The 25109-nt window shown below is 39.3% G+C and overlaps 1 protein-coding gene and 1 long non-coding RNA gene across 5 annotated transcripts in view; one reads left to right on the plus strand and one right to left on the minus strand.

Moving 5' to 3' along the window:
• Window positions 1-25109, plus strand: part of acsbg2 (acyl-CoA synthetase bubblegum family member 2) — a 28389-nt gene that overhangs the window by 337 nt on the left and 2943 nt on the right. The window contains exons 1-13 of one of the 4 annotated variants that reach the window (XM_047375879.1): window positions 6960-7168; window positions 11645-11777; window positions 12733-12854; window positions 14389-14660; window positions 15615-15703; window positions 17398-17518; window positions 18015-18095; window positions 18172-18321; window positions 20532-20708; window positions 22362-22543; window positions 22824-23066; window positions 24031-24248; window positions 24344-24483. In XM_047375879.1, the coding sequence (XP_047231835.1) occupies window positions 7162-7168; window positions 11645-11777; window positions 12733-12854; window positions 14389-14660; window positions 15615-15703; window positions 17398-17518; window positions 18015-18095; window positions 18172-18321; window positions 20532-20708; window positions 22362-22543; window positions 22824-23066; window positions 24031-24248; window positions 24344-24483 (1935 nt within the window). In that variant the 5' untranslated portion in view covers window positions 6960-7161. Of the gene's footprint in view, window positions 1-6959; window positions 7169-11644; window positions 11778-12732; window positions 12855-14388; window positions 14661-15614; window positions 15704-17397; window positions 17519-18014; window positions 18096-18171; window positions 18322-20531; window positions 20709-22361; window positions 22544-22823; window positions 23067-24030; window positions 24249-24343; window positions 24484-25109 lie in introns of those variants that run through there. The other 3 variants (XM_047375881.1, XM_047375882.1, XM_047375883.1) reach the window with 3 other exon arrangements.
• On the minus strand, window positions 3596-8100 carry LOC124874502. Its single transcript, XR_007039817.1, has 2 exons — window positions 7948-8100; window positions 3596-3879 (listed from the first exon to the last, which is right to left on the minus strand). It is a non-coding gene; the product is annotated as an uncharacterized LOC124874502 (long non-coding RNA).

Genomic DNA, 25109 nt, shown 5'->3' on the forward strand with positions numbered 1-25109 from the left:
GAAACCGTATTTAACTGATATCCAGCCTCAGCGATCTCGGTTGTAGCTTCCTCGGTTAAAGTCCCGCTCCTCATACATCTACATCTGTTTTGGTCGTGCTAGCTTGCGAGCTACAGTAACGTTCATTCGGGTAATTTGAAATTAAATGTTCTGGTTTGAAAGTGAAATAATTTGAAGGTTTGAAACTGAACTCATATGTTTGGAAAATGTATTTCGTTGTATTAAAAAGTCAGTTCAACTGCTTTCACTTTCAGTTCTGTAACTCAACTGTGACTTTATTTCCAAAATTCATTGTTTTGTGCCACACATCTGGGTCCATGATTGAACATCTGCCAAGCTCCGCTACGCCCCACGGATGGCGTGAAGAAAGTTGGTCTTGATGTGAACCGTGTTACTGTGGCTTCCTCAAGGACCCGGATGTGTGACACAAAAACTATTTTGAATTCTGGAAATAAAACTGAATTATAGACCTAAAGGTCAAAGGGGTCAAACTGAAGTTTCAATACAACAAAATACGTTTTCAAAGCAAGTTAATTTAATTTCAAACCGTTTATTTCAGTTTTAATTGAGCGAAATTCATTTTCAAACTAGTGCATTTAATATCAATTATGCAAATACAAAATCAGTTCTTAATTTAAATTGATTTTCTGATGGCACAAGTTTCTGCCCACAGGGAACCGGTACTTTCGGCTCCCAACCGGCTCTTTTCTTACTATTATATAAATGTCATTTAATAATTATAATGTAGTAATAAGTGCAGTTTAAATGTATTATTTAATCAGTTAGAATGTCATTGCAAAATGTATTTATCTCAGGAATGCAGTAACTCATATATTGCATAAATTTACTTTACACTGTACTATATATTTAAAACTTTTTTTATGTTCATTGGACGATGATGGCTCACAGATAAAAAAAACAACCAAATTTCACATAAAGCACATAAATCTGCAGCTGTATTATATAGATTGATTTCACATAGAGTGATATATTTCAGTAAAGTTTGATTATTATGGCTTACAGCTAATCCAAAAACAAAATTCAGTTTAATAGAAAATGTGAATATTACATAAGACTGATAAATACCTTCCATACTTACTGATCTAGTGAAATATTACCTACTGAATCAATGCTGCGTGGCATGGCGGCAATCAGCCTGTGGCTCTGCTGAGGTGTCAAGGAAGCCCAGGTTGTTTTAATAGTGACAAACATCTTGTTTTTATGGTTGGCTCTGGTGTTTCTCAACCTCCTCTTGAAAATTGAAGTAAATAATTAGCATTTTATTGCATGACCTGAATATTTGATACATCAGAAAAACAAAACTTATTATTTGGTACAGAAACCTTGTTTGCAATTATAGATATCAGATGTTTCCTGATGTTTGCACACACTGCAGCAGGGAGTTTGGACCACTCCACCATAAAGATCTTCTCTAGATCCTTCAGATTTCGGGGGCTGTTGCTGGGCAATATGGACTTTCAGCTCCCTCCAAAGATTTTTTTTTTGGGTTCAGGTCTGGAGAATGGTTAGGCCGCTCCATGACCTTAAGATGCTTCTTACGGAGCCAGTTTGTAGTTGATCCCTGGCTGTGTGCTTCAGGTCGTTGTCATGCTGGAAGACGCAGCCATGATCCATCTTCAATGCCCTTACTGAGGGAAGGAGGTTGTTGGCTAAGATCTCCAGATACATGGCCCCATCCATCCTCCCCTCAATACGGTGCAGTCGTCCTATCCCCTTTGCAGAAAAGCATCCCCAAAAAATGATGTTTCCACCTCCATGCTTCACTGTAAGGATGGTGTTCTTAGGGTTGTCCTCATCCTTCTTTCTCCAAACAAGGCGAGTGGAGTTTAGACCAAAAAGCTCTATTTTTGTCTCATCAGACCATATGACCTTCTGCCATTCCTCCTCTGGATCATCCAGATGGTCACTGGCAAACTTCAGACAGGCCTGGACACATGCTGGCTGAAGCAGGGGGACCTTGCGTGCGCTGCAGGATTGTAATCCATGGCGACATAGTGTGTTACTAATGGTCTTCTTTGAGACTGTGGTCTCGGGTTTCTTCAAGTCATTGACTAGGTCCTGCCATGTCAACAGGTGCAGTTAATACAGGTAATGAGTGGAGAACAGGATGGGGGGGGGGGTTCTTATAGAAGAACAACAGGTCTGTGAGAGCCAGGATTCTTACTGGTTGTTATGTTATACAACCATGACATAATACTTAAAAATTTAACAATGTGATTTTCTGGATTTTTGTTTTAGATGCCGTCACTCACAGTTGAAGAGTAATTATGATAAAAATGAAAGACTTCCACATACTTTGCATGTGGGAAATCCTGCAAAATTGGCAGTGTATCAAATACTTGTTCTCCCCACTGTAACTCTTACGTTTTTACTTGAACTCTATATTTTTCCTTTGTTTATTTAATACAGGGGAATTTCTTTACTGTTTTATTTTTTCTACCCCGTTTATTTTTTTCATATTTATTACCACCCAAATTTATTTAAAAAAAAAGATTTCTTTCCTCAAACAAATATAATTTTTCAAATGAATTTACTGTCCTTTTATTTCTTAAACACTGATATATTTTCTCCGCTAATCTATCCCTGTTGTATTTTCTTACCCAATGGATTTCCCCGAGCCCATTTATTTCCGTCTTTCTTTTTTACATTTCTTGGTCGCAGAATGGTCTTGTCCGTCTCGACTTGGAGCTGGAAATGTAACAACTGAATCATTTCTGATGTGAAAATTCACCCCTAGAATATTCCAGTATAACCTATGCTTACATTATGATCATCAGATTAAAAGATAATGTCTGCTAGAGAGCGATACCTGTTGAGGTTAAGGGTAGACCATCTATATACTAAATATAAATGGTCTAAAGATAATTACTACTAAAAATATAGTGGTGTCTGCTGTCAAAATCTGAAGCCGCCTGAATATGCCAATGTCATATTTCTCAGCATACATGCAATATTTTATCCAGAGGTGTAAGACGTGTAGGTTGCTCTGATTCCCAGGTTTGAGTTTCAGTTGTGCTATGAAATTTAGAATAAAGATGAAATATTTCTCACGAAACTCTCTATATGTACTCTGACTGATTCTAGCCCTATTTTGGACTAGATGACCACAATGACTTTCCCAGGGGCCAGGGCTGTATTCTTTGAATACAATTATAAACAGACTTCTTTATTAGGCTTTAATTTAAAAATCCCGCATGAAATATGAATAAAACATATTAAGTGACATCTAGAGAAACGGAACTCATCAGGATTGTAAACCTCCTTGAATGACAATTTACTTTAAAAGGATTTTTTATTTGGTGATTAATATTTACCATATTTACCACTATGGAATGCTATTCCTGCATTTCTTACCTTTTATTGTGTATTTATCTTTAAATCAGGCCCCCTGAAATCCTAAACTGTCATTGTTAAAATGTCAGTTGTACAAAAATAGCTCAAAGCGCTAGTAAAAATACACCAAACTTCGTTTAGACTCAAATAAACGATCTGAGAGATTGGTTGATTCAAAGCATTTAAAAAGAGCAACATGTACAACGAGTGCTCGAATAATGTTGGCCTACCATCTGTGTTACTTTTTCTTTTTGCAAAGCATAGCTCCTTTATTAATGCAGTAATGCAGCATGCAGGAGTCTTGTTACATGTGTTTGTTTCCTGTAACATGCATGCTTGCAGAGTGTGGGAGGAGAGAAATGGTGCAGTGAGCAGCAGCTGTCTCTTTCAAGGATGCGTCAGCACTGAGCCTCCCCTGCAGCATGTCGGTGTAGCATGCGTGGTTGCACTGGATCGCCTGGGTTCTGGGTGTCACGTGCTGCCGTGGTGGGGTGGCTCAGTCGTGTTGTCTCGCTTGGTGATTGGCTGAAATTGTCAACAGAGGAGTGATTGCACACATTTGTAAGGTCTTCTGAACATTTATACATTCATTCATTCATTCATTTTCCACCACTTATTCCATAGTGGGTCACGGGGGAGCTGGTGCCTATCTCCAGCAGTCTATGGGCGAGAGGCGGGGTACACCCTGGACAGGTTGCCCGTCCATCACAGGGCAACACACTAACAACCATACACACACTCATTCATACACCTAAGGGCAATTTAGAGTATAAACGTTATATACAAACTCATATTGAGATCAGTCCTTTTAGTAGGACTGTATTACTTTCTTTAAAATGTATTTCTGTAAGTTTAAATGTAAGCTTACATATGTCAAAAAAACGTCTGTGGTTTTTGGATATTTCATTGAGTTTCAATAGAACATTCATGTAGCCTACCTTGATCATATGAAAGCTACAAGTGAGGAAAATGATTGCATTTAACTCCCCTTAAAATTCAATTCTAGACCACCACTAGGTGGTTTAATCATCTTCACAGCTGCCTAAAGCAAAGGGTTTAGAAATGAAATGAAATGGTTTTTTCCTTGTCTTTCTAATTTTCTGCTTTCTTGAAGTTGTGCAGTTTGCTGTTAGTTTATTATTGTTAGATGTATTTCTTGTCTCACCTCTAGTATTTGTTCCTTTAAACAGGTGAGTCTTTGTTTTGGTTCTCTGTCAGTCAAGACGAGCAGGATTGGCTTGTCAGGCTGCATAGTTTGGCTGACAGACACCTAAAATTAGGTCAGCATACAAAGTTCTTGTAAAGCACCTGTGTCCGTGGTTGCTGCAGGCCCTTACAGTAAACGGTCAGGGGATGTTTGTTTGTACAGAAAATGATCTGAAGTCTTCAAGCCTTAAGTTGAGTTTATTTAAATTTGAGCAACCAGTAAAAATGGGTTTAACTTCCTAAAATCCTGACTCCCTTTGTATGGTTCTGGCCCTAGGTACACTGAATAAACAGATCTCTGATGACCTGAGGGGTCTGCCTAGTTCATGTCTGACATGTAGCTCTGAAATATTTGTTGACCCAAGGCCGTTCATCCCTTATGGACCATTAGTAAGATCTTAAAATCTGTCCTTTTACTACCAGAGGACCAGTGCCGTATTTGAAGGAACACTGTGATTAAATCAATTTCCTTGTCATTGGTCTGGTAGCAATAGTTTGGATGACCTGTGGGCTGCGTGTTTAATATTGCTTTACAAACTGGTGAAGACACCATTACAACAATTGACCTGAGTGAAAAGAAGAGCATGCACCAGTTTTCCTGTGTACAGTTTAGTGTAAAACCCTTTATGCCTGGATGTTTCCAAGGCAGCAGTAGGCTGATAATAGTAATTGGCCTTTATGCGGTTGTTAACATTAAAGTCCATAATTCTTCCTGCATTTCTTGCATGGTGGTTTTTAGCCTCATTAGGCATAGTTTGGTGCTGGTAAATATTTTTTGGGGACAAAATAATGACTTCTGTCATTTGTGCATCTGGTCCATCCACTCATAGATACCGAAGACACAGTGACTCAGTAACTGAGATAAAACAATTCCTGGAATGATTCAAGCACCGCAATTACTAAAATTTCTCGAGGCAAATGATCTGCTTCCAGGTTTCGTTAAACTCTAACTATTCAGCACACTACGTCCCGGCCAGGTGGTTGTTTGTGCTGCATAGTGCTCTCACTTTCGCTAATTATTGCCTGATATATGGATGAATTAGCATTCTATAAAAGTGCATTGCCGCCAACAACTGTACTGGAGTGTCGACAGGAAATTAACAGGAAAATAGACTTGAGATTCTTTCTAATAGCTTTGTGTTGTTCAAAAATGGCACGAGTTGGGCTTTAATTATTTTATGTTAACTCCAAACTGATTTTCAGTTGTGTAGCTAACATTTATTTTATTAGGAAACTGAAAGTGAGGTTTGATATATAAAAGGCAGTGTTTATCACACCTGAAATTAAATTAGCCATTATTCTTTTTGATAGGCAATTTTTATTTCTTCTCGGTTTTTGCACTAAAAATATAGGAGATGTATTGCTTAGCACTTTAGTACATTACATGGGTTCTGTTTTATCTGGATAACATTATGCTTTTTGTTGTAAAAAATCTCTTCCAGAATGCAATATGCAAGTAACACTTTATGGACTTTTTTGTTTGTGACCAATTTCACTCCAGAGGCAGCTGGCATGTATGGATGTAAAGTCAACCAGAAACGGCTGAGCTTCTAATGTTAAAACTTAAAAATAGTGTTCACTAAAGACATGCTTTGTTATTGCTTTTTAAGCAAAGCAATGCTGAATTGAAGGAATTTATTTATATGTTGACTTTATGTATTTCTGTTACTCATAAAATAACCTTAAGTTATCTGCAGAATGTGTCATTTTTTTTTATCCAAGTACCAAATTACTAAAATAATCGTTGGCTGCAGCTCTAGTATTTCAGATACTGATCTTGGGGAGCATAGAGAAATTGAAAAAGATGGCCCAAGAATGGAGCCTTGAGAAACACCCCAGATCATTTTTGTTTGCTCTGATTTGTAACCTCTAAATGACACAAACTAGGCCAGGTCTGGCAAGTAAGAGCTGAACCTGTGTATCACAGAACCAGAAAAACCCAAACCTTTACTGGTGTGGTTGAGAAAGGGGAACGCAGTGAAGAGAACATTTGTTTATGAGAAATGAGTAAATCTGCTGATGCCTTTTCAATGAGTAGACTAACAGGATTAGGCCTCTATAGCAGAAGTTTATTCACAGCAGTAGAAAATGCAGTGTATTTATAGCAGACATCGAAACACAGCCTGGCCCTTCAAAAACATTCGTCCGACAATAACCCCACACTTCATACGTGGATGTGAGTAAAGGTGGCATTTCTCCCGTGGGGGATGGGTCTCAGTTTCAGCATCATCTGTGAAGACGGAAAGGCGTGCCTGTTTCCTCACTGCAACTTCCCCCTCCTTCTTTTTTAGGTTTGCATGGCCTTATGTGGTGCATGGTGTGAGCATTTTCAGCCAATCAGACTGAGATAAAATGAGAAGGGAGGGAAGAGTGCCTGGAAGGAGCTGATGAGCCTGTCTTTGGTGGGGTGTCAGCGGGAGGAGGGACCAACAGAGCCGGCCGGCTGCTAGTGTTTGAAAATGAATGATATGCTGCTGCTGTAGACATCGTGGTCAGTTGTTGGATTAGTGGCGCCTCTGCTTCATTTAAAAAACAATAAAGGAAAATAGCAATCCTAGAGAAACGTTGTTGGATACAAGCTGAGAAGAGAATCATCTAACAATGCAACGTGAGTAGCTGAATTTAAAATAAAAATCATGTAGGTAGGAGGAAGTGCATTGATCTTGAAATCCAAACTCATCAAACCCGGCTCGGTAAGAAGGTTTTTGGTAATGATGTCTGAGATAACAAGCTGGCTGATGTGGATTTCATGTTAATATGAGTTAAGATAAGGGAAACCCACAGGTTTTATGTCATATTCTAATAATTTCCTGGTTTATTTCCTATAGGTGAATTATTTCAGTCACTCACTCATTTTTCTTTGAGTTTGGGTGTATAGGCATATTAAGTTAAATCTCGATCTGATGAGTATTTTAAACCTTTGGCTCGGTTTCTATGGATGGCTAGCAGCCTCTTTGCTGAATGGGTGTTGCCCAGCCTGCTGATCTGTTTGAGTTTTCCTCTTTGCTTTTGTCTTTTAAAAGCTGCAGCTCATTTGTTTGTAAAATCGCTGTCTTATAAACTGAGTAATTTGATCACAAAATCAAATGAGGATGCAGAGGAGCACGCCCAGTTCTCTCTGTGTGAAGCAGTGGGTTCAGATCACGTTATAATGATGTGAATCCTATAAATTCAGTTTGTCTCTCTCACAGAAAACAGAAAAATCACCATCAGGAGGGAAATTTCCTTTGCTGTTTTGCGGATTAACCGAGGTGAAACTGAAGTTTGTTGATAAAATTACGTTGTGTTTTTGGGGGGATCCCCTCATTTGATTCATGCCAAATGCTTTTTTCTGTTAGGATTTTCCTTCTCTGTTAATCAGACACCAAAAATAAAAAGCGTTGTTACCCTCTCAACTGTTGCTCCTTTTCCCTTTCTGAATGGACCAGCTGTTGCTAAGCCCGACTGTCCTCCATCGTCATAATCCTCTCCCATCTGCATGACTGCAGTATTTCTACAATGGTGTCAGTTTGTACAGGGGCGCTAGCTCCACCGGGTGATTCATGCCTAACAGTGAATGTTCAGCTTCCCAAAGAAAAACAGAGCTAGTTATTTAATGCAATTACCTCGGTGAGTTTGTGACATTCACACCCAAAGATTCTCAACTTTCAGCAGAGTATGCCACACCGCCCCTATGAAGTTGTTCACTTTTTATTGATTACGCCAATTAAATGTGTATTGAAATTCGTGGTTTCAGTTATGTGAGAGATTCTTTAAAATGGGATTACACAAAAAGCCCATTGTGGATACTGGGAAGCCACATCTCTGGAAGAAATGCGTGATGCAAATGAGAAGAGGAATGTCAAGAATTTATGTGTGTTGTTGAATGTGACTGGCTCATATGATCGGGAATGAAGGCAGTGTTTTATAAATAAGAAGTCAAACAACTAGATCATATTTTTTTCTACAAATAATATGGCACATATTCTCTAAACGTTAAATGAAACATAAACAAATCTTAATTAAACTCAGTATCAGCATTTAGTCTTCTTTAGAAGTCATTCAGCATCCCTCATCTTGATTTGGCAACATTTACCCACTCTGCATCGCAAGAGTTCTCCATGTCTCGTGCTCTGAGGACATCTCTTGACCACCCTACCGATTTTCTATCAGATTCTGTTCTGGAGTCTGGCTGGGCCATTCCAGAACCTTTCCTCTCTTGGAGTTATTCTTTCATTCATTTGGATATTTACTTAAGCTTACAGTGATGCTTAGCTTAGGCTGTGGCCTTAGCTAAACGATGCAGATGAGTAAATGTCTGGAAGATCCTGGAGACAGCTGGACTTTATACCACGTGCTTCAGGGTTGTGGTGCTGGTGGTGTAGAGGGTTAAGCAAACGACCCATATACAGAAGCTTTGGTCCTCGACGCGGCCTTCAGGTTCGAGCCCTGGCGACATTTGCCAAATCTCTGCCCCCATTTCCTGTCTACCTCCTTTCAGAAAATTACTGAAAAATAAAGGCCACTAGTGCTGCCAAAAAAATCTTTAAAATAAAGTGTTGCAGCACAGTATTAGTTTGCACATGTATGCAACCAGCATTTTATCTTATGTACTTTTCTTTAATCAGAAAAGTTCTTTTACTTGCATTGTACTGGACACATTCATGAAAAGTCTTAAAATTATTTGGCGGAGTCAATTTTTTCTTACATCACACCAAATTGACATTTTACATCAGTTTTAACCAGCATTGAGCATCTGCTGTTTTGCACTGGTGGTCAGCTGGCTGAAAGTAGTCTGATTCTCTTTTTCCTTGCTTAATTAAGAGACAAAATTGGTTGTTGTGGAAAAAAAATGTAGCAGCTGTTCATAGTATTCCTTGGTAAAAAACCTAATTTGATAATTTACCAATATGCTTTACTTTAACAGCAGCAGGAGTTACTGTGACCTTATTGTTTTAAATAAAAGCAGGCAGCTCATGGTGTGCATGTATGTGTTTTATATTTTTTACACAAACACAGTGATACCATGAAGTTGTGGTATTTTCACTCAAGGTTAACATCCCATAATAATGTCATACCGACCCATGCCGGATTAGATCCCTGTCACGCCCAAGACCAAAACAAAGCCAGAGACTACAGACGTGGGAGGAGTGGGGGGGTGTTTTGGAGGTATCAGTTCAACCCCCTGATGTATGCCTCCACCCTCGTCCCTCTACGGCAAACCTGAGCGATCTCAGTGTGAACGCCTTGCTACACAAAACTGCACCACCCTGGATGCAGCTGTGTGTTAAAATGTTAAATTGAACCATTTGTGGTTGTTTAATGGAGGCTAAGTTTGAGCAAATGTCCGTTAACCTCTAAAGCTTGCTGAAAAACATGTTCGTTCCTGCTCTCTGACCTCTCTGGAGTCTTTCCCATTACCCAAGCCTAATTGTTCCTGACAGACGAGCCGTGATGGGCTCCTGCCGCAACAAGCAGACGAAGCTGCTGGTATGTGTTGTCAGCCCCCCTTAAATAAACAGGTCAGAGATGTGATAAGGGAATGAGGCGGTGTGCAACAACAGTGGCCTGAACGACAGAAAAAGGGCACGGATTTGACCATGTTTGAGTGCTGAACGTTTATTGTTCAGGGGTATTAGATGTAGTTCCTGTCATGATGTAACAGTAAAGCCTAAAAACAAATAATGCTTGTATTCAATGTTAGAACACTATTAAAGCTCCTCATGCTATTGCTGCTGTTGTGGTCAGAAGTTTACATACAGTCATCATCGACATGAATGTCATAAAAACGTAATCTTTATTAGATTTGTTTGAACCATTCCTTTTTCGTGCTGGATGGAAAATACAATATTTAACTGTAATCCTTTTTGAAACCAAGCATTAGAGTCCCGAAGTTGAGTCTTTTTTGGGTTTGTTTGCTAATCCACAGAGTGAAATTTATACATACACCCCAGTACCACTTGGTTAACTGTTTCTTAGCAGGTTGGAGGGAATCCACATGCTTTTTCAAGCCATTAACAAAGTCATGGCATAATTCTGGTTGGATATTTGAGCATTTTTATGAGAAATGGCGGAGGTCATTTAAATTGGTTGGTTTCCTGGCACAGACCCAGCTTTTAAGCTTTAAGGTTTGCCTGCTTTATCTTTTCCAAAACCTGTTTGTATGTTATTGGTGTCATTGTATTTTTTGATGTGATCCTGAAGAGGTTGCTGTTGGGTCTCCTTCATTATTCCATCCACTTTGTGCCATGCACCAGCACCACTGGCAGCAAAACAGACCCTCGGCATTATGCTGCCACCACCAGTTGGTACAATGTAGTTAGGTTTGAAAGCCTCACATTGATTCCATCATCTTTCCCTCATCTAATAATAAAATATTTCTCCACAAGGCATTTGGCTCGTCCATTTAGACAGCTACAAATTTCAGCTCAGCTAGAAGGTGTTAATTTTGGAGCAGAGGCTTCCTTCCTGATCTGCATTCTGTCAGTCCATGTTGATGGAAAAGAGTGACCCTGGTTCTCCAGCCGTTTCCAGTTTTTAGCGACTTGAACGCTGTGGTTCCTTGGTTGTTCTTCAACATCATGACCTATTTCCTTTCATCTGACAATGACAGTTTGGGTCGGACGGTTGAAACATGGACACACAGAACTGGTTCTGGAACGCTGATGTTACATGACCTTCCCGAGACCCTGACATTTTGAAAATTAGTGGACTATGCTTGAAATCTGAGTCTATTGCAGGAAACCAACTGAGTATCCAGACGCTTATTTATGGCAACAAAAAATATGTGGTTCTGCAACTTGCTAAGTGGCATTTAAACATAAATTAGCCTTATGTATTATTTTGACCCACTGTTTCAAAGCCACACTGTAAGTTTAAAAAAATCATGGCAGCTGTTTTTGTGTGATCATTCCACTCTGTAAAAATAACAGTTCCACAACAATAAGAATAAAAATGAATAAAACTTGGTGTGCGCTCCTAAACGTTTCTCAGTATCCTCTTCTTGATGATGCATCTTCCAGGTGTGCCTGTGATCCTCTGTAGTAGTTTTTCAATGGAGTTCATAATTTAAAGCTGAAAGAATTGTGACACTTGTCCCTTGCAGTGACCGCGTGCGAGTCCAGCGCCACGTCTGAAGCAGTGGTGATGGAGCCACCTCAAGCAGGAGGCTTTCTGGGGTCATGTGGTGCAGGTGAAAGGTCAGCTTCCCTTGATGACTGCATTGTGGACACAGCAAAGTATGTTAAGACAAATGCGTTACAACGGTTACTTAAGGAAATGAAACTTAACGTAATGAAACGTAAATGTGAGTAAATTGTGTTGCATTAGAAATTATCCTTGTCTAATTTGCAGCTAGGTTATGCCTTTTACACAACTCCAGCAGCCAGTGGATGGTTTGCAAATAATTTTGTAGGTAGGCAACAGGGGATTCAGGTAGATCTTATTACCTCAAACCTATTGCAAGTTCATAAAAAAGCTCCGCAAGGTGCACTTCTGGCCCATTTGTTATTTTTCTGCATATAGATAACCTAGGATAAAGCATTCTGAATTTAACTTCTTACTTCTATGCTGATGATACTGTAATATACTGCTCCTCATCTGCTCCTGCAAAGGCTTTCGACCATCTCCAACAAGCTTTTGACAGAGTAGACAATCAGCTCTGTCACCTACAGCCTGCTTTAAAGAGCTGTCAGAACTGATCTATTGGTTGATGGGGAAAACACCGCATATATAATATGAATGCCCTACATGCTTGTCAGCTTATTCACTTGTTTACGTTCATATTCAAAGGCATTCTGGCTGACACTCCTAATTTATCATCTCTTTTCAAATGGAAAGAAAGAAATCCCAATTTTGTTTAAAACACTTTTTGAAATGTTGGGTCCAAGAGCAAAACTGAATGAGGAATTGGGTGGGATTGGGTCTGTATAGCTTCATCTGCAAGATTCATTATCTATGAATGAATTTAAAGAACCTGTTAAACTCTGGAGTACTGTGTTTTCTAGATGACTGAGTCTGTTCTCTTGTTGTTGTGACCTGTACAGAAAATAGGCCCAACATGCTGTTAGGATGATGACAGCCACTGCTGTCCCACTGATGACTCAGCACTGTGTTTCCTCTCTCCTCCAGATTTCCCCCAGTTCTTTGGGAACTTACGTAAATTTACGTGTTTTTCTCCTTCCTGTCACTTAGTGAGTCCTCAGAGGAAGAGTCCACAGGGGAGAAGGAGGAGGAGGCCGCTGCTCGAGATGCAGCCCCCAACAGCACTAAGACTGAGGCGGCCACAGAGGTGCAGAGTTCAGGTGCCCAACTGGGTGAGGCCTGAAAGAATACCGCCATGTGTTTATTTTCTCTGTGCAGCTGGAATTAAACTATAAATATAATATTAAAAAACACTTGTAGGCTTTAGTGTAATCTTTGATGCAGTTGTTCTTGTTGCTGAAGTCAGCAGTGCTGCCTGAATGTCTTTTCCTGAGGAAGCAGAATCCACATTGTCTGGCAGAACAAACTTTACTTCCTCTTTCCTTCCTTTAAACTCAACTGCGACATTCTTTCCTGATAAAGTCCCTGACGAAAAGTCTTCCCTTCCATGTTATCTATAAAGATAACAACAAACTCTATATTTCACTGTGAAAATCACAGTGTATACTTGCTAAAACATCTGTTATCTTATTTTTAGACAGCTTTATTCTGTGTAAATTTGTTTCATGGACCCAACCTGTATTTACTAAAAAAAAAAAAACTTTCCATGAGAAAGTTATTCTCAATCCTGCCTGTTAGAGGAACTGATAAGCAGCTGTTGCTCCTGCAATAAATTCACCACGTGACCCCACTTAATGTTCAAAACATCCTGCTGATCGTTAGGCCAATAACCCATCTGTTCTTTCATACTGTAAACTCCCAGAAGGGCTAAAAGCATTCTCCTGGTTTAATTATTAAAATGCTTTGGGCTATATGAAACCCAGAAGACTCTGTTAGCTTCTGTCCCTAATTCGGTTATTTGTAATCATATTACAGTATATTTATATACTATATACTACAGTATGTGTACTTTAACTATGTATAGTGCAAAGGTTGTTCTGAAAGAGTATGAAATATGACGGTAAAATGAACGAAAGTTGGATGTTATTGTAGGGGCTAATGTGATGTACACCTGGGTTTTTGAACTTTCACCATTGAACTTTTTTTTTTCTAATTAAGAAGAAGGTTGGTTTAAACCAGGGATCAGCTGACATTATTGTGACCTATCAGTACAGATTTACAGTTAAAGCAACACTTTTACATACACTAAATAGAAACATCCTGTTTTCTCTGTGTTTGACCTTCAACCAAACCTCTCCTGTTTTGATTATTAGCTAAATGCCAAAATAATGAGAGGGAATTTCTGACAATCCTTTATTTTCTTCAAATTCATTTACATACACTCAGATGTGGCCTCCAAATGTGGAAGAACTGATCGACCAGTTCTTCCAGTTCAGTCAGGAGAAATAGGCCAGACTTCCAGAAAACTACTGTGAGAAGCTTGACCCAGGTCATACAGTTTTAAAGTCAATTCTACGTACATCTATCTCTCATTAATCTCGCATTTAACAAAATCCTAACTGACCTAAAACATTTAGACTGATTTAATGTCAGTGAGTAGGGAATAGTGTCTTTTTAAACAATGTAAATTTGTGGTTTCAACTGTAACTACACACAGCATACATTACTGAATGACCCTAACCATATTGCTGCCGTCTAGCTTACAGTCAAAACTCATCCCTGTAAATGAGGTTATGAATGAATGAAGAAATTATCACTGAGGCTTGTTATCAAACCTCTGAGTTTCTTCTTTTTCTCATCTTTCAGCGAATGCCCAGCGCCCAGACTCGCTGTCTGTGCCGGCGGCAGCAGAGCTCCATCTCTGGACAACACAGGGCGATGGGGAGGTGAAACTCAGGATTGGGGACTCTGGTGTGGCGGCTGAGACTCCTTTGACTGTGGACCAGATGTTTGCTGCAGCTGCTGAACGTTTTAGTGACTTCACAGCTTTGGGTTGGAAGGACGGTGAGCAACAAAAAACCCTCACCTACAAAGAGTACTACCAGGCTTGTCGCACTGCTGCCAAGAGTTTCTTAACGGTTGGTTTCTTTCTTTTTTCCTAATCTGGTGAAAACCTCTGCCTCCTTGTTTAACCAGATTACTTTTAGTTCTGCACGAAATGTGTTTGGCATACCTTAATGAGTCTATCAAACCTAAACTTTAGGCTTTGTTGGAAATGTATGTACCTGTGTGTTCTGACAAGCTCACATATGTTTTATAGTTTGGTGAAGCAATGGCTGCTTTAGTTATATCAATGTCCACATAGCAACGGTTGATATAATGAGATAACGTAGTGCTGCTGAGGTGATCAGTTGTAGATCAGCTTGTCTGCTGCTATCAGTTTGACACGGCCTGCAAATATTTTGGGGATAAGGACAAACCTTGAATCTTCTACTAGGACGTAAATGCAAATGATAATTTTTAGCTTTATAAGCTTAACGTTCTAAGTTATGGAACAACTTTAAGAACCTTCTATATTTCTTTCTGTGGAGTAAAACTATAAGACGGTTTCAGCGTGGAAATGCAGGAATGTCCAAACATCATCCAGTTTAAAAAAAGATTTCAAACTAGAAGAAAATACTTATTAAATGTTATTTGGCTGATGAGGAATTGAATCATTTGTAGGCAATGTGTGTTTAATCTTTCTGTTGTACTTGTGCGTTGTTGGTATAATAAAAGTACAATGCTCTAGAAAGTATTTGCTCCCTTACAAATATCACACTGGATCAATTGTCACTGCACTCCTGGAGTAATTTTGGAAGGCAGGCCGCTCCTGAGAAGGCTGTTCACTGTTCCAGGTTTTCTGTACGTCATAGAAATATTGTTTTTAACTCTATTTTGTTTTTTATAACTGGACACGATATGGCCTACTTCATGTAGTCAGTCAGGTTCTATTTAAGTAATTCTGCAGACCTAACAGTAAACAGGCCTAGACCCTAGGCCCAAGGTCTGGATAGCTTTTTCCCTTAATAAGTAAAATTGATTTTCTGCAGCTGGGTTTGGAGCGGTACCACGGAGTCGGGATTCTGGGCTTCAACTCTGCAGAGTGGTTCATCGCTGACATCGGAGCCATTTTGGCAGGGTGAGTTTCCGAGTTCTCTGGTTCAGTGCTCATGAGTCAAAAAAACCATTTTATCAGTGTATTTACATGTTTGTCATAGCTTAGTGACGGAGGTGTGAGTGTACCAGAGGTCAACCTTGGCTGGCAGGTTGAGACTTTTTTTATTCTTTTGATTGAGTGATTGATTAAGGCAGTGTGAATATAAACAAGAAGCTGACTCACTGCAGCGGTGGAGAGTTATTATCTAATGTTGGCTATATATAATTTCCCTTTAAACCTCATTTTATTCCCTAAATAGTCAGCAAAACCGTGTTTAATTAAAACTGTAGGCGTATAAAATCGCTACAGCAGCACTCTGATAATGTTTTAATTATTACATTTATTATAATCCAAACTGAAAAAAAACTCTGCTATTTGACACATTAAGCATATGTTTCTTGCAGTATTTGTTTACCTAATGTATTATTTACATTTGATGTGTTTTTTTTTTTGTTATCAAGTAAAACATTTTTGAAAGGAGTTGCTTCCCCAGGCATGGAACTAGGCACAGATTGTAGCAGCAGAACCTTCCTCTGAGAAACCAGAACCAGAATAAAACTGACCAAACCAATTGGTCAGAGCTACAGCAGCTGCAGCTGTTGCATCACCACACATCTGCTGTGTGACTCTGGAAATTTTTAATGCTGTTGTGCCCAATTTTGTGATGTAACAATGGAAACATTTGATTCGTTCTGTTGTTTATTATGGCTGCATTAAAACAAGGAAGCTAGCCACACAAAGGACATGTTCACTTTGGTTCTCTTGTGTGCGAAGATGAAATACGCACATCTTGTGGTTTAGGTATGCCTTTAGTACACGTACTGAGGCTGTATGCAGGTTTGCCTTTGACTCACACGCATTGTATCAATACAGACAAACAATTGAAAGAATGTGACCTAACAAGCTGGAATGATCCAAATCTGAGTTGCCCTTTCATATCTCAGCAGGAGCGTCAGTGTGACACTTAGGAAAAAGATTAGCTGTTCTTACTGGTGCCTTGTGGATCTGAACGAACAAGGTCATAATTTTACTAGCCTTGGAGTGGAGAGAATATAATCTAGCTTGGTCTGCTTATATTCTTTTTCTGCGTTGTCAGCCCTGCTTGCCCATCTCTCACACCTTTTAGTATCCTACAGTTTATGCTTTTCTGAAACGCTCCAACCGAACACTTCCTCCCTATACTTTCTGTTCCTCTACCTCCTTCCTTCTCTTTCTGAAACCTGTCTAATTGTCCTCAATTAGATTTACCTCTTTTATTCAGCCTGGCCCATGTCTCTGGTAACCCATCCAAATCGTTAAGTATTTCCCCAACCTTTTATACTCGGCTTTACTTCTTTCACCTCTCTACCAACTCGAGATTCAGTGCCGCCTCTTAAACATCACCAGATTTTGTCACATTACCAAAAAACACAAAGTTCAGTGTGTTTGATTAGGATTTTATGAAATAGACTAACACAAAGAAGCACATGGACTTTGACTAGGCCATTCTAACACACGAGTATGCTTTGATCTAAACCATTCCATTGTAGCTCTGGCAGCATGTTTAAGGTTGTTGTCGTGCTGGAAGGTTAACCTCCTTATCACACGCAAGTCTTGTCGCCTCCGGCAGGTTTTCCTCCATTACTCACCTAAATGGATGAGATCTGCTAACTTTCACTTTCCCTCACCTCTTGCAGTGGGTTTGCTGTGGGGATTTACACCACCAACTCTTCTGAGGCTTGTCACTACGTAGCAGAAAACTCCAAAGCCAACATTATTGTGGTGGAGAACCACAAACAGCTGCAGAAAATCCTTCAGGTGAGAGGAGAATGACCCCCTAAATCACAAAAATGCAGAAAATATGATCCATTTTCTATCCCAGAAAGTTAAAACCTGCACGGTAGCATCAAATACAGCTTTTACACGTATGGTTTGGTACTTTTGCTTTGTTCTGATTGGTTTCCTCATTTCCACTGCTAGACTTAATTGTGATTTATTTTAGTTTTATAGCTTTAATTTCAGAAGCCATCCATGAGTTGGCCGTTTTTATTTTGAAAGTTATTGCAGTAACAAAAACAATTGGTATTATTGAAAGTTGCAGGTATTAATTTGAGTATAAATACTGTAGTATATTTAATAATGTTTCAGTTTAATAGTTTTAGAATCAATCTCAATCAGAACGTCTGTGCCTCGATCTTTTATATGTTGCATGTTTTCTTGTGCAAGATGCTGAACTGCATGTTCGTCTACAATGTCAAAAAGAGAAATGAGAAAAGGTTTTGTGCTGATGGGAATGTGATGTTTTTGTCATCAGTTTGAAGACAGGCTGCCTCACTTGAAAGCAATTATCCAGTACAAAGATGCACTAAAAGAGAAGAGACCAAATCTGTACTCGGTAAGCACATGAAGCATGGAGAAGTTTGTTGGGGCCCAGAAAGCCTATCTAATTAGTTTTCTCTGTTTCACAACAGTGGGCAGAATTCATGGAGCTCGGACGCAATGACCCGGATGGGCCTCTTGATGCAATCATCTCCAGCCAGAAGCCCAATCAATGCTGCACGCTCATCTACACCTCAGGAACCACAGGCCAGCCTAAGGGGGTTATGCTGAGCCATGACAATGTAAGTGTTAAGGTCCACATGTGACAAGTGTCGCATGTTTTGTGCCTGATGGCTCCGTGTGCCTCATAATTAGAGGAACTTGTATGGATGGGTGCAGTTTTTCCGGGTTCTTCAGCACAACTTTTAAAAGAACTGAATATCTACACATTGTCTGCATGGACTTAAATATCATTTTGTCCTGCTAGATAAAGTTTAAGTATACTTACTGTGCCTTGCAAAGGTTTTCATTCCCTTTAAACTGTTTTTACGTGTTGTCATGTTAAAACAGCAAACTCCAGAGTACTTTATCTTGTTAGGATTTTATGTGGGAAATTTAATCTCAGGATACTTTCAACGTGTTCTGTAAAGGCTTCAGAGGTTTGTTGGAGAACACCAGTGAACAACTGGCAACCTGAAGACACAGCAGACAGATCAGGGATGAGGTTATGGAGAGTATTGATCAGAGAAGCACCCAGGATGACCATGGTGACTCTGGAGGAGCTGCATACTCCCACAGAAGGCAGAATCTGTCAACAAAACAGCTAGTAGTTGTAAAGTCCACATAAGAGTGGCTAGAACATCTAAAATTAAGCTTGTTGGACAACATGGAAAACAATATGTGTGCAGGAAAAACCAGCACTGCACATCAGCCTGGGCGAAACTTGGTGGTGGCCGTATCATTTTTGTTTTCAGCAGAGACAGGGAAGCTTGTCAGAGCTTAGAGGAGGATGGAGGGACCTAAACACAGGGTAATCCTGGAAGAAAACCTCTTGGAGATTATAAAAGACTAGAGACTGGGGCAACAGTTCACCTTCCACTGGCACAGCAAATCCTAAACATGCAGCCACAGTTTCAATAGAATGACTTAAACCAATGAATATTTTTGGATTAGAATGGCCTAGTCAAAGTCCAGACCTAAGAATCTTTGACAAGGCTAGAAATTTGATCTTCATTCCATCCAATTTGAATAAAGCTTAATGTATTTGCAAAGAATAATGGGAATAAATTTCACTCTCCGGTTGTGCAATGCTGGTGGAGTTTTCATTTTATTCGTGCCACATTATGTTTTTACTACGTCATGTTTCATTGTACAACAAATATCCATTAAAATGAAGAATATAAAATGCCTGGTTTAAAATCAGGCCCCAGTTTGTAGTTGTTAGCCGTTTACTGCCTAAACTTTCGGCATGGTTTACTTAACCGTTTGAAATACAACAAATAATTCAATCTAAAACAGAAAAGGTCCAAAAATAACGGGACGTTCTTCCTCTTTCTTCCACTGCAGATTATCTCTGTACCCCTCAGGTTGATCTTGTGATGCTCTGATGTAGGTCAGACCTTCAGGCTGGGAAACAAAAGCCAGCAAACTGCAATTAGGCTCCAATAGATTTAGTTTGACCTCAGTGAAGCAATGTTGTACCACAGCAACATATGTATTACAGAGGGAAGAACAGTGAGGCAGCAAGTGAAGGCGTTTGCCTACGACTGACATTATCCAATCACAGGGATACAACTGCTTCTTTCCAGCTGTGACAAAAGTCAATGAGCAAGGGAAAAAAAATTACTGTAAAATCTGAGGTATTTAGATGTTAATATGTTGGTAAGTACTGTCAACCTTTGAAGTCGGGATATTTTATAACACTGCTTCCTGAGCAGCTTGTGTTCTGTATTCCAGACTCCTAATGAAAAAAGTGCATTTTATATGGTTTATGTAGATTTCATCCTTGAAGCTGGGTTAGCCAGATCTTAGCTTAAAGTTTTGTCATACTTGCTCTTTGCTCTGGGTTTGGAGTTATTGAGGGCCCACAATTAAATGCACATTGGCTGAAAACTACATAAATAGCCATTTGACTGCTTCTTTTTGGCCCTTACTTCCTTAGATCAGGGTTTAAAACTGGACCTGCTGTTCTAAAACTGGGGCCAGTTTAGATGGCAACAAATATTTAGACTTTTGTTGGAAGTTCAGTGTTGTTTCATGATTAGTGGAAAATTAAAGATACTAAAACTCTAAAACTAAAGGTTTTGTACTTAAATGTGTAGAAGGTCATAAAAACGACAGAAATTTGATTTTAAAAGGTATATGTGACTTAAAAATAATTTAGTTGGGTATTAATACTTTGTCAGAAGTGTAAAACTACTACAGATGTCTTTTTATTCCGGTTTAGTTTATTAAGATAAAATGGCCGTTGTCTGTAATTTAAAACTCATAAATTCTGCATCTTTCTGCTCAGATAACTTGGACCGCGCTTTCAACAGGTAAACACGTCCACCTGAAAGACGCCACTCAGTCCCAGGAGGTGGTGGTCAGCTACCTGCCACTGAGCCACATCGCAGCTCAGATGGTCGACATCTGGGTCACCATGAGGGTCGGAGGGGCGACCTACTTCGCTCAGCCAGACGCCCTGAAGGTGAGCAGCTACATCAAACACTTTCTTACAGGACGACCTTAAATCAGACTAAACCTTTCCTGTTTTAGGCCAGTTAGAATCACCAACATATTTTTCATTTCCTAGAAGCCAGAATAGTGAGAGAGAGATCAGGACATTGTGATGGCCATTCTTCAAAGCATTTTTAACCAATAAGGCAAGAGACTTGGGGTCATTTTCCATTTAGAAAAAACCTTCGTGCTCAAGCTTTGAATCCCTGGTTAAGATAAGATGTTTCAATCTTTCCATATATTTTTTTGTCATGGTGTGAAGTGCACCAGTTCCTCCTGCAGCTCAACAACCACACATTACGATCATCTCCATTTTGTCGGTTGGGAGTGGTCTTCTGAGGCTCATAAGCTTCCATCCAAAAACCTCATTTTTTCTTCTCAAAGTAAATTTTTAGCATGTCATGTTTTAAAGAAAGTTGTAACAAGGTGAATTTATTTTAAGGTTTTGTTGTGGGTGGTAAATGTTTTCCCGACCTTTGCTAAAGATTAGCCTAATTAACTAAACTGGATCATTTTGTCCAAAATGGTGGCCAAGGGGTAAAAGGGAGCAAAGATCTACAACAGGGCATTATATCCATGTTAACTGGTGATAAAGCAAACAGTTATTTTCATTGTTAACATATGCAAGAAATAAACTGCTCCAAAAAAGTATCTTTCATTATTCTGGCATTTAACAAACAGAAATGATTTTAGTAACTGACTTAAAACAGGAAGAGATTAGTGTGATTGAATGTCAGACAGTGAAGGGAAAAAAGGTCGTGTCTTTTTATACGCTTTGTGTGAATATCTGGTTTCAGCTGTAAGCGCTTAGCTTCTATCATTTACGTTTTGCATTTATTTAATGTTACGCTTTGCAAAGGCTCTGTCTGCACTGATGAAGATTCACTCACCTCGGCATACAAAATGCATAAAGTAGCGGACATGATGGGGGACTTGGCTCTGTGGTCTGATTAATTGAGCTATTTACTCGTTCTGTGTTTGTGGAGCATCGAACATGAAGTCGGACATCTTTAGGAGATAAGTTTGGAAAATAAAAATATGATATTGTGATAGCTTGTTCTGTCCCACTGAACGCTGTTAATTTTACACCCCTCATCCCATTGCACACAATATACAAAACCGGTGTAAATCATACATGATGCTTGACCCGCACAGTTTCCAAGACCAAATGTGCTTCACGGTTTCATGCTTGGACCCACCTAACCCACCTTTTTTCTTATGCAACTAAATAAAAAACATGAATATAATCTATTTTCAGTTTTTAGTTCAGATGAAGGTTATAAAACAGGAGGAACAAGCCAGTTATCTTTGATCTCTGCACCAATCCTGCTTTATCTGCTGTGTAAATGTTCAACCAGCCTCCTCTCAAGGACTGTTTTTTTATTTAGAAGCAAAGTCCATTTAATATATCACCTCAATGTCTTTATTGGCATGATTAAAGCATGTCATGTTGTTAGGAACAGATAATCGACAGGACACAGATGCCCTGAAGGCTACTTGACTGTTATGCAAACAGAGAAAGCCTCTTTGTCTACTTTTCCTCTTGAATTTGGCCTATTTAAAGGGTTTTCCATGAAAGGTTTGCGTAAACAGGTAAATAAATTATTTCAATGTGATTTCTCAGGGATCTCTGGTAAACACCTTGAAGGAGGTGCGTCCGACAGCCTTCATGGGTGTCCCTCGTGTCTGGGAAAAGATGCAGGAGAAGATGAAATCGGTTGGAGCAAAATCTTCAGCTGTGCGGCGGAAAGTGGCTGCCTGGGCCAAAGATGTTGGTCTGCAGACTAATCTGACCAAGATGAATCAGTAAGTCTGTTCTGTGAAAATTCAGCTGCATTTAGTGACAGTAAAGTCATTTCTTTACAGAATTATATTCCTGTTGCAGAGTTTTGGTTTGTCTTTGTACTTCTCCCTTTTATGAAACCACAACAGAACAAATCTGCTGAAGCAGTGGTATTTTTTTAATTCATGGAAGTTCAAGCAGGCAGTTTTTTTTTCCGGCACAGACCATATGTTGTAATTTGTTGCGTTTTCATTTACTTGACCTTTCACTCCTGCCTTTTTTTTTTTTTTGTTTTCCCTCAAGAAACGCAGAAGCTGGCCGCGCTCCATTCAGCTATCAAGTCGCCAAAAAGCTTGTCTTTAAAAAGGTACGCAAGGCTCTAGGCCTGGACCGCTGCAACAAATGCTACACGGGCGCCGCCCCGATCACCAAAGACACACTGGAGTTCTTCCTCAGCCTGGACATTCCTCTCTACGAGCTGTACGGCATGAGCGAGACCACCGGACCCCACACCATCTCCACACCTGAGGCCTTCAAACTCACCAGGTAACATTTGCGTTTTCTCACTGATCTGTTAAAACACCGAGGGGAGATTTCACGAAGCAGGGGAATCTCTAAATAAATAGAGATCCAAACATGTACTTTAAACCAGCAGTATGGTGCATCAGCAGATACTGATAAGTGGTCAAAGAGGTAGAAAAAAATGTTTTACTATTTTTTTATTTTAAATAAAAGAGACCTCCTGACGTGGAACTTGTTAAAAGTTTAGAAACTTATAATATGACAGAATGCTGTTTCAAATTTAATTAGTAAAGCTGAAGATAGTAAAAAGACAGTGATAATGCATCCCTTCAACTGATGGGTTCAGAGATAAAAAGCCTTGGTTGAAGTTGAAATGTGTTAAATATATTAATGCATATAAATAAATCTTATTATGTATCAGAAATCCTCCTAAGAGATTAATTCTTCTTTTCTTCAGAAACACAAATTTAAAGAGGATTCTGTTTTGTTCTCACATCAATATTTATTTGCTGCCAATCAGAAATGAGGACTAAAAATGAATAAAATCAAGGATTACTATAATTATGATTGTTTTTAAACATGCAAATAATTGTTTACTAATGAATTAATGAAATAAAAAACACAAACGTAGATGAATCCGATTGTAATAACATTATGTCTAATCAAAAGCTTTTTCCGAATCTTCATATTTGAAAGACTTTTGCACAAATTTAAGGCATTCAGACAAACCTCTTTCAAGCAGAACAAGCTAAAGACATTTAAATTATGAAGATTATTCAAAATTATTCCATAATGGTGGAATAAGAAATACCAAACCCCCGCCTAGGTCGACCTTAACAACTAGATTCAGAATTTAAAGGATGTCTAAAGTCAGGTTTGCACACATATTCCTCCCTTTCATCAATTTGCCCCTCAATTTTTTTTTAAGTTGCCAAATTAAAAGCAGATTAAAGAATCTTACAATGTTACTTTATTTTTTTTCCTGCAGTTGTGGTAAAGAAATCCCAGGGTGTAAAACAAAGCTGCACAGCCCCGATGAGGAGGGAAACGGAGAGATCTGCTTCTGGGGCCGCCACATCTTCATGGGTTACCTCAACATGCTCGACAAGACGGAGGAGGCCATCGATGAGGACGGCTGGCTGCACTCGGGTGACCTGGGCAAACACGACGAGAGCGGCTTCCTCTTCATCACCGGGCGAATTAAAGGTATTCCTCAGATTCTTTATTCTTTCTACCTTCAAGCATCGACCGGCTTTTCAGAATTTCATTATTTTTTTTGACAATCGTATGTTTTTCTGCAGAGCTGATCATCACAGCAGGAGGTGAAAACGTCCCTCCGATCCCCATCGAGGACGCAGTGAAGAAGGCCGTGCCGCTGATAAGCAACGCCATGCTGATCGGAGATAAAAGGAAGTTTCTGACCATGCTGCTCACCATTAAGGTGAGAGCCTACAAGAGATATCACTGCTTTTACTAACGTCAAAGCAGCAATCAGTTAAACTGTAATCACGCAGATAAGATTTAGAGCAGAGTGAAACAATGTTATCACAGAAAGTGAATTTAAAACCGCATTTATTGTTGTAAAAATCTATTTATCTTTATGTAACCTGAGAGACAGCCAAGACCAGTCCAACACTGCCATCTGGTGATGCCTTAGAGAACTACATGTTTGTGTTTGCAGGCGGCAGGTTGATACTTGTGCAACAGGCATGTTTTAAATCAAGAACTTTCAGGCGTTTTAAGCTGCAGAATACTGACACTGTTTAGCACTTAATGCACTGATTTTGTAAAGAAATGAATAAAAAACTGATAAAGAGAAAGCTGACCACAATTTTAAAGGTGCCAAAGGATGCTGAAGCCCTAAAGCAGCTTGGGTTACTGGGAGGGAGGGAACCCTGCAACCACTGAGCAAAGACAGAAACATAGATGGAAATGGACTAAACTTTCATTCCCTCTAAAAGGACAAAATAGAATAAAATAAACTTTTGTCTTAAATAATAATAAAAACCTAAAGCAGATTAGAAAGTTCACGGCTGATGTCCTCTAGTTTAACTTGTATCTTCTGAC

Source organism: Girardinichthys multiradiatus, chromosome 9 (genome assembly GCF_021462225.1).
Source record: "Girardinichthys multiradiatus isolate DD_20200921_A chromosome 9, DD_fGirMul_XY1, whole genome shotgun sequence".
Taxonomy (NCBI): Eukaryota; Metazoa; Chordata; class Actinopteri; order Cyprinodontiformes; family Goodeidae; genus Girardinichthys; species Girardinichthys multiradiatus.